A 10,142-nucleotide genomic window follows, 5' to 3' on the forward strand; every position below is an offset into this window, starting at 1 on the left:
CTAACACGCTCGCTCATGCTCCACACACACTCGTGTGCACATTTAACTCGCTCACTCACGCTCCACACACACACACACTCGTGCACTCGCTCATGCTCCACACACCCACTCGTATGCACTTCTAACATTCACGCACCCCAAACTCCCGCAGCTGACACACTCACAGCAGTGTGTGCTACCCAGCCACGCTTGCCTGCACTTCAACCACACTCCCACCCCGGCCTCCCACTGATGCTCCTGGTGGGCATGAAATGCTCATATGTTCTCACACAAATACCTGCATTTACACGCACACACAGGCACGGACACACGCACAGAGCGGTGTGCACTAGCATGTTTTCACACACAGCGGTGCACGTTCACTCACACAGAGCTGTGCATAGGTACACACACGTGGGCACGTTGACACTGACACACACGTGCATTCCCTCTTGCTCACACAGCTGGGCATGCTGACACGCTCACACACAGACTTGGAGACACACACACCCCGCGCTCTCACACCCACACACTGACACAGACACACACCCACTCTACCACACACACCCACACGCTCCCAAGGGCGCTGGCTGCCCGCCGACCACTCGCTGGGGGCCCAGCTGCATTCTTGGGATACGCTCCCCCCGGGGGCGGGGGGAGGTGCCGGCCCTGCCAGGGAGGCCGTGGCCCCCACGTCCTGGGGCCCTGCCAACCCGGGGCCCGTGCGCACTCCCCACATAGGCTGCTGGGCCTGGTAAGAGTCAACACAGCCTCTGCCCACACCCCGGGCAGGCAGTCCCCCATCCCCCGGGTCAATGGGGAGGAGGCGGAGAGAGCCCAGCAACCCCACCCCACCCAGCCCCGGGCTGAGAGCTCATGTGGGAGGAGGCGCAAACACACAACACACATGTGAGAGAGAACCACCACCCCAAAACACACACACACATACACACAGCAAGCAAGAGACACACAAACAGCCCCCGCCAGCACCCACAGACACACCAGAGAGACACCCACGCAGAGAGAGACACGACTGTACAGTAGGCGATATATGCACACGCACCTACACCCCACAAAAGAGACAAGATACACTGAGACGGACGCACACACGCCATTGCACTGGAACATCACACTACGCACAGCTGCAGTTTAACACACTCAGACACGTAGAGCAGAGACACAACAAGAACAAGACAGTAACCAACTCGACAACACACCCAAAGAATAAGAACACGCACCCCCTGGACAGAAACAAACCCACACGCCACACAGCCAGCAGGAGACAGCCCACAACACACACAGAACCACCCACAATGTACAATGTGTAACACACACACACACACACACACACACACACAGCAGGACTTGGCCCCTCCAGCAGGGGGCGGCAGGGACACATAGGCTTGGGGTCCCCCTCCCCCCACACAGTTCTGGAGGGCAGAGACGGGGGATGGCCCGTGGGACGTTCCAGTGGCCACCAGGGACACATCTTGCAGCCAGGGGCCCCCTAAGAACACTGGGGGGGGAGCGACCCGACCATGAGGGCACGAAAGGAACTAGGGGACAGCCTGTCCACCCTCCCCCACCCTGGGGCAACCCTGCCCCACACAGGAAGGATGTGGGTCTCCCTGGCAACCCCAGACACCCCCTCCCAGAAAGCAGCAGCCGTTGCCAAGGACTCCATGGGATCTCCAGGGCAACCCAGAGCCCAAGTACCCCCCCAGCAATGCCAGTGTGAGTGTGCAAGACGCCCCCCCGGGGGAGGCGAACATGCAGAAGCAGACAACAGTGAATGGGGGAGGGAGGGAGTGCAAAGGAGTGCGAGATGGCAGGTGAACGTGCGATGCGTGCAAAGCTGCCCGGGCACGGCTGCGCCAGAGACACCCAGCGCCACCGGGCCTTGTGCGTGTGAGCAGCTGCTCCAGCCCGGCGAGCGTGGCGCTGTGGCTGAGGGCTGGTGTGAGCCTGCACCCCCTCCCCCCCAGGTGAACCCCCAACCCCATTGCTGTGAGACCCAGGTGTGGATAACGCGTCGGAGCGTCTAGGCGGTGTGCCCACACCCAGCATCTGTGTGGAGAACACATTCGTGTCTGTGGGAACGGGGAGGCATCTGTATACACGCTATGCACAGTTGACAGCCTGGAGCTGCCAGGACAGGTGTGCACAAGTGTGCAGGAGCAGCAGGCGAGGTGTGAGCACAGTGTGTTAGGTGTGCCAGAGCCACGTGTGCACCACAGGGCTGTGACTAAGGTGAGGGGGTCTGTGAAACATTCTGTCCATGCAAATGACACGTGAACCGGGCATAACACACTTGTGTTCATGAGTGTGCTCCGTGTAAGTATGTTATGTATGCAACTGCTTTGGTGCACATCTGTGCCAGCCACACGTGCACTGGGGAGAGATTGGGGAGCTGGAGAGGCCGGCTTTGTCATGTCCCCTGAACTCGTGCAACCCCATCGCACGCCCACTTGCACACCCACCCCACTCTCTCCAATATAAATAGAGACAGGGCTGGAAGCACAGGGAGATGGTCGCTCTGGTTACCGGTTGCCAGGAGACGGCAAACTACATCCCCACTCCTGCAGGGATGGTGATGGGAGGGGAGCGCGTGAGCTGCCCATTCACACCCACAACCCTGGGGCAGGGAGCTGGGCCCCGGCTCAGTGCGACAGCGAGTGTGTGAACCCTGCACTGGGAACCCCAGACCTGTGCAAGAATGAGCATATGAGAGGGCTAGTGTGCGAACGCTGCCCCAAGAGCCCCAGGCTATGCAAAATTGAGCGTGCGAGTCCCACATGCAAGCCCTGCACCAGAGATCCAGGCCTGGGTAAGAACAAGCATGCAAGAAAAAAAGCCCCATGGAGAATCACCGAGGCGCCCCACCCCAGCCTAGGCGAGTGAGCATGGCCAGCACCGGACAGTGGGGGCGGGTGCCAGCAGGGTTTGGTGGCAGCCACGTGAGGAACCAGAGGGAGACTGAGCCCCCAAGGCCAGTCAGCGCGAGACACACACACACACAGCGTCCCCTTCAGGGCACGGGCGTCTCTCACACACCCACACACCCAGGGCTGTGCACGTTCAGCATCACACGCAGCCACATTCCTCCCATCCCACCCACTGACCCCAGACCCCGTCCCCAGCCAGAGGGCGTTGGGGGGGGAGGGGGTTGCCTTTTAGGCTGAACTAGGTTAGAGATCGATGTCGAGAGCTGAGCTGAGCCCACAGACTAGGCACAACTCCTAACCCGGCATCCCTCGCCCAGTGCTGAGATGCGGCCACCTCTGGGGTGGGGCCCAGGGGCTGGTTATACAGGGACACTTCACCCGGCACGAGGATGCAGCCACCTCTAGGGTGGGGCCCAGGGGCTGGTTATACAGGGACCCTTCACCCGGCACTGGGATGAGGCCACCTCTCGGGTTGGGCCCAGGGGCTAGTTATACAGGGACCCTTCACCCGGCACTGGGATGCGGCCACCTCTGGGGTGGGTCCCAGGGGCTGGTTATACAGGGACCCTTCACCCGGCACTGGGATGCGGCCACCTCTGGGGTGGGGCGCAGGAGCTGTTCATACAGGGACCCCTCTCCCGGCACAGATGTGCAGGTTCAAGAGCAATGTATACGAGAGGGAAGAGTGCCCCCTCCTGAGCCCCCATCCCGCTCCCTGCAGCACCGCGCTGAGGCCAGGCCTGAGGGCCCCTCGGAGGTCCTTTACCTGTGCCAGGCCGGCCCATGATGATCTCTTTCTTGGGGGCCGGCGGCCCGGAGTAGTCGTTGGGCACAATGACGGGCAGCAGGGCGGCCGGGGAGGGGTGGAAGGCGACTGGCTGGAAGGGCGAGGAGACGCTGAAGACGGGGGGTGCCTGCTCCGGGGCCGGGACAGCGCTGGGCTGGCTGCAGGGCAGCGCCCGCCCCATATTGATGGGCACCGGCACCTGCAGCTGTTCTTTGGTGCCCACCTTGCCCAGCCGGGGGCTGCCCACCCGCCCGTCCCGCGGCTTCTCTGTGAACTTGGAGGGCAGCGGCACGTCGGGGTTGCGGACGATGACGGGCGAGTCCCGCTGCACAGCCGGCACCCGGCGCACCGTGGGGCTGGGGTCGGAGGTCAGCCCGGTTGGCGGGGAGAGCAGCAGCAGCGGCGAGGCCTGCTGGGAGCGGGAGGAGAAGGGCCCGGGGCCGGGGGGCGAGACGGCCCGGAAGCCGGCAGGCGTGGAGGGGGTGGGGGTGTGGGAGACCGACTCCACCCCCGAGTCCAGGCTGTCGCTCTTCTGGAAGTCGGCGCCCCCACCCGGCCCGCCATGGGGCGCCTCTGCCTTGCGCTTGCTGGGGCTCATGGGCACGGTGAAAGTCAGGTTGGTCTGGAAGGTGGGCACGATGCCCGAGGAGTGCCGCTCCCGGTGTGGGGCGTGGTGCAGCATCTCGGGGCTCAGCACGCCGCCCCCCGCCCCTTTGGGCGTGCTGGCGCTGACATGGCGGCTGCGGGCAGCCGCCCGCTGAATGACGGGCGAGGCGTTGATGGGGCTGAAGTTGGCGGGCCGGAAGCCGAAGAGGGGCGAGGGGGACGGCGAGGGGGCGGGCGAGAACGGCGACTGGGTGGAGACAGGCGAGAAGGACGGGGTGCCCGAGCGCGAGCTGCCCAGCGACACTAGCATGACGGCCGCCTCGCACTCGTCGAACTCGAAGCGGGACAGGTCGGCCGGCGCCACCAGGCGGGGGCGGGAGTCGCCGCGGGCGCTGCTGGCCTCGCTGTCGTGGGACGTCTCATCCCAGTCGAACTCGGCGCTGCCCTCCCGCAGCCCGCTGGCCCGGCCCTCCGACAGGCTCTCCAGCTCCTTGGTGCGCATGGAGAGGTGGCGGGAGCAGTAGCCACGCCGCTGCGACTCCTTCATGCAGCCCTCGCGGGAGCAGAGCCGGCGCCATTGCTTCCCGTTGAACTTCTTGCGGATGCCATTGGGGGTGCAGACCACGTCCCCCTTCTTGTACTTCTGCTGGGCGGCCGTCAGGGGCGTGCGGGAGCGCGCCGAGCCCGGAGTGCTGCACTTCTCCACCGACACCACGCTGCTGCTCCGGCTGCCGCCTGCCTCGGGGCTCAGCAGCGGGGAGGCCTGCTCCGGCAGGCGGGCAAAGGCCGGGGACTTGGGGGGCGACAGCAGCTGCGGGGGGGCGGCCGGAGGCTTCTCTTCCCCTGCCCCCCGCACGCCGGCGCTGATCTTGGAGACCTCGGCGTCCTCCGGCTGCTTGGGCTCAGGGCAGGGAGGCTCCTCCTCCTCTGGCTTGGGGGGCGCGGCGACAGCCGGGCTCCAGGGCGGGCGAAGCAGCCGCAGGCCGGAGCGCGGCACCCACACCGTGTCCTTGCGGGGGGCCGGGCTGAGGCCGGCGAGACGCACCTTGTAGGAGGCCGGCTTCAGGCTCACCTCCAGCACGGTGCCCTCGTAGTAGGCCGTCTCCTCGGGGGCCACGCTGACGCAGACACGGGCCCCCACTGCCACAGCGCCCGCAGGGGGCGTGGTGTCCAGGACCACGTCCAGGGCCCCCGAGCCCAGCGCCCCCTCGTAGTAGGTGATGGCCCGGTCGCCGGCGAACTGAAGTCCCAGGTCCTGGCCACGCCGGATGTGCTTGACCACGGCTGGCTGGAAGATGCCCTGGCGCCGGGCCAGGACCCGCTGCGAGCGCAGCAGCCGCAGATCATAATCGCTGGGGCCGGGGGCCGGGCCCCACAACTCCCCCCCGGCTCCCTTGGCGTCCTCGTCGGCCGAGTGCTCGCTGGCCGTGTCGGTGCTGGAGGAGGGGCAGTGCCCAGCGCCCTCCTCGCCAGGCGCCCCGGAGCCCTCGGACCCGCTCCACTCCTCCCCGGCCGCCGGGTTCTTGCGGGGAGCTCGGGATTTGAAGGTGGCCGTCTTGCGGCTCAGAGGGGGCTCCCCTGGAGGGTCGTCACACCCCGGCTCCCCCTCGGGCGGCTCGTAGGGGTCCATCTTCACTGGCATGAGATGGGGGCTTGGCAAGGGCGGGGGCTGGGCAGGGCTTTCCTCCCCGCCTCCCCCGCCCCCCTCCTCCTCCCCTGCCGGCTTGGGCCCCCCCTCAGCCGTCCTGCGCTTCTGGGTCTTGGCCCGGGTGGACGGGGGAGAGCGGCTGCTGCTGCTGGACGAGGAGGAAGAGGAGGAGGTGGCAGCCTTCCTCGCGGGTTTCATCTTCCAGCCTCCAGGCCGGGTGGATACACAGGACCTGGGAGGACGGGAGCAGGAGACAAGGTCAAGGGGTGAGGTCTGGACAACCCAACCCAGGGCTTCCCCCAGCTCTGCTGGGCCCCCTGAACCCCAACGCACAGCTCCCTACTAGCCCAGCCCTGCCCCCCCGAGTTCTTCCGGGGCCCCTCAACTCCAACCCACAGCCCTGCTAGCCCAGCCCTGCCCCCCCTAGCTCTTCCGGGGCCCCTCAACTCCAACCCACAGCCCTGCTAGCCCAGCCCGGGGCTCCCCCCACATCCCGACTGGCAGGAGGAAAGTTTGTGTATAGTCCCGGGGGGCAGAGACAGTGCTGGGACCTTGTGTCCACCCACACTTGGGGAATGGCGGGGAAGTGAGCTCCTGGGGGGGCCAGCAAGCTCCTGTGTGGGAGAAGAACATCCCCTTATACACCCTGTTCAGGGCACGGGGCTATGTCCCCCCCCCACCCCCGTGCCTGTTTGCCCCGAATCCTGGCCCAGCCCAGCCTACCCCAGGCAGGAAGAGGTTAACCAAGGTTGTGGGGGGGGGGGAAATCTCTGCCCACGTGCAGATCTTAAAGCCCCCCCCCCCCAGTGTGTAAATGCGGGTGGGATGTCCCAGCTGCAGAGATGCCCGGGGACGATCCTTGCCCCCCAATCTCAGCAGAGCCCCAGAAGTGGCTGGAATGCCATCCCCTCCCCCGCTTAGACGGGACAGCGGCTGGCCCCGGCCTGGCCCCTCTGGGAGGAAATGGGGCCAGAACCACCAACCCCCCCCAATACCAGAGAACCCCAATCCCAACACCCCCCAGGCCAGCCCCGTCCGCCTTTTCTGCCTCGCCTACTCATCTCACCCAGCCCCAACACTGACAGCCCAGCCCCCCGAGGACATCCTGACACCCCCCTTGCCCTGGACCCCATTTCCCCTAGTTCATCAGGCCCAGAGAACCCCCTTCGCCCCCAGCTCCCCCCGGACACACATGCTGGGGTCTCCTGAGTGGCTCACCACTCTCCACTCCATAATACTATCCCAGGGGGTCCCTCTCACCCGGGAAACCCCATCCCATAATAGCAACACAACCCTTTTGCCCACCCTGCAAAAAAATGGTGCAGCCCTTTTCTGCCACACTATTGAAGGTTAGTACTGCCCGGGGGAGGGGGCTCCCCTCATTTTCGGGGGGGGTCAGTACCACCCGGGGGGCTCCCCCCATTTTCAGGGGGGTTGGTACTACCCCAGGGGCTCCCCCTATTTTCGGGGGGGCTGGTACCTCCCCAGGGGGTTCCCCCCATTCTTGGGGAGGCTGGTAGGTACCGCCCAGGGGGGTCCCCCCATTCTTGAGGATGGTACCGCCTGGGGGGGCTCCCCCCATTCTTAGAGGGGGGTTGGTTGGTACCGCCCGGGGGGCTCCCCCTATTTTCAGGAGGGGCTGGTACCACCCCAGGGGGCTCCCCCCATTCTCAGGGGGGTGGTTGGAACCACCCAGGGGGGCTCCCCCCATTTTCAGAGCGGGGGTTGGTTAGTACTGCCTGGGGGGCTCCCCCTATTTTCAGGGGGGCTGGTACCGCCAGGGGGCTCCCCCCCTTCTCAGAGTGGGTACCTCCCAGGGGGCTCCCACCATTTTGAGAGGGGGGTGGTTGGTACCGCCCGGGGGGCTCCCCCCATTCTCGGGGGTGGTACCGCCTGGGGAGGGCTCCCCCCATTCTTAGAGGAGGGGGTTGGTTGGTACCACCCGGGGGGCTCTCCCTATTTTCAGGGGGGCTGGCCCAGGGGGGCTCCCCCCATTCTCGGGGGTGGTACCGCCACAGGGGACTCCCCCCATTCTCAGAGAGGGGTTGGTTGGTACCGCCCAGGGGGGCTCCCCCCATTCTCGGGGGGGTTGGTTACTACCGCCCGGGGGTCCCCCTATTTTCGGGGGGCTGGTATCGCCCGGGGGGGCTCCCCCCATTCTCGGGTGGGAGGGTTATTTGGTACCTCCCGGGGGGCTCCCCCCATTTTGAGAGGGGGGGTGGTTGGTACCGCCCGGGGGGGCTCCCCCCATTTTCTGACGGGGGGGTTGGTATCGCCCCGGGGCCCCCTTACCTGTTTGCCCCACCCGTCGGAGGGAGAGCCGAGTACAGCCCTGCCCCCTATCCAGGGGGTTGGTACAACCCGGTCCCCCCCGCACCACGGGATGGTCCAGCCCGAGCCCCTCTCGGCCCCTCCGAGCCCCTTTTACTCCAACAGACAAAATGGTGAATGAATCTGGACCAGCTGGAGCCGCCGGCCAATCAGCGCTCACAAACCTCTGACTGGCAGCCGCGAGGGCCAACGGGCACGAGGCATGCCCTGCACACGGCCCGCCCCTACGAGTGGCAGTAGCAGTGGCCATTCAGAGGCGAGGAGAGGCGAGTACGATCCCAGGCTCATCCTGCCCCTTCCCTTCGAGTGACACTTACAGTAGTCAATGAGCGGCCGCTGGCGGACAAAGGAGGCCGGGGCAGGAGGTACAGTAGCCAATAGCAGAGAAGGGGCGGGGCGGGGCCAGGCCCAGACTTGTTTACCTGGCGAGGAGCGAGGAGGAAGCGCGAGGCCGCGCCGCGCGTCATGGGAGTTGTAGTCCGCCTCCCGGCACGAGTCCCGGCGCCCCCTCCCCGCGGAACCACTACGGCTCCCGGCATGCAGAGCGGCCGCTTCCCGCTCCGCGCGGGACCTGCCGGGAGATGTAGTCCCCGCCGGCGAGCTCCCCACACTACATCTCCCAGCACCCCCCGCGACCGACCCTGCTCCAAGGCAGGCCAGTACCGCACGGTGCATGCTGGGAGATGTAGTCCCCGCCGTGGCCCGACCCATGGAGGCATCTGGGCGCCCCCCGCGGAAAGACTACAACTCCCATCACCCGCCGCGGCGGCTCCGCCACCTCCCCCCCGCAGGGCCTGGGAGCGAAACTCCAAGGGGAGAGGGCAGGAGCCCCCTCCGGACGCCCTCCTGGGGAAGGGTTATTTGCATGTCATTTGCATCTCATTAACATAATCATGCGCTCACCCGGCGGTCTCTCCCGGCCCGGTCCCGTCGCGCCTCGTCCGGGCTCCTCGCGCTTCCTCTCAGCAACAGCGGAGCCGCCGCGGCCCGCACCGCGGCCAATCAGCGCCCGGACCGGGAACCCCCCCGCCCCCAGCACACACACACACGCCCCACGTGGGGGCCGGAGGCGGGGCTGGCCACAGCCAATCCGCGCCCGGGGCGACCGAGGGATGAAGTCATCGCACTGTGCCCCTATTGGCTAGGAGCGGCAGAGCCCTCGTCCAATCAGGAGCCGCCTCCGGCAGGCCAGGGAAGAAGGCGGAGCGGAGAGTGTGTGACACGCTGGAGGCTGGGAGCCACGGCCGCTGGTATCGCCCCGGCGCGCGCCCGCCGTGCATGCAACGCAACACACATACCCCGCGCGCACCGATGCATGCAACGCACCCCACCCACACACCGGTGCATGCCCTGCAGCTCCTTTCACACACCCCTGCCTATGCAGTACAACCGCCCTGCACGCAGCAATGCATACACTGCAACCCCCCACCACACACACACACACACACCGGTCCATGCGTTGCATGCTCTGACATGCCTGCAAGGGGTTGCATGACATGCACTGATGTGTGCAGGGGTGCTTTTTTAATGCAACCCTGCACGTGCACCAGTGCATGCTATGCAACCCACCCGCTGGTCCATGCGTTGCATACAATGGTGTGTATGGTGTTGCATTTTAATACAACCCCTGCACACATTTGCTGCATGCAATGCAAACTCTCCCACACAGGGATTGCTGAATGCTATGCAATACCCCGCTCCCGCACACGCATGGGTGCACACAATGCAACCCTGTACACACAGTTGCATGGAATGCAACACCATCGCCCTGTACAGACACAGTTGCATGCAATGCAACCCCTTCCTCATACAGACGCCTGAAGATGCAATACAATTCACCGCCTCA

At 65.7% G+C, this 10,142-nt stretch overlaps 1 protein-coding gene across 1 annotated transcript in view; it reads right to left on the bottom strand.

The window, feature by feature from the left end:
* Positions 1-8,404, bottom strand: part of CIC (capicua transcriptional repressor) — a gene marked incomplete in the record, with an annotated part of 27,086 nt that extends 18,682 nt beyond the window's left edge. The window contains 2 exon segments of the mRNA XM_034756589.1: positions 3,691-6,197; positions 8,258-8,404. Of these exon segments, the coding sequence (XP_034612480.1) occupies positions 3,691-6,163 (2,473 nt within the window).
* Between the last annotated feature and the right edge of the window lie 1,738 nt (positions 8,405-10,142).

This window comes from Trachemys scripta, chromosome 24, assembly GCF_013100865.1.
Source record: "Trachemys scripta elegans isolate TJP31775 chromosome 24, CAS_Tse_1.0, whole genome shotgun sequence".
Classification (NCBI taxonomy): domain Eukaryota; kingdom Metazoa; phylum Chordata; order Testudines; family Emydidae; genus Trachemys; species Trachemys scripta.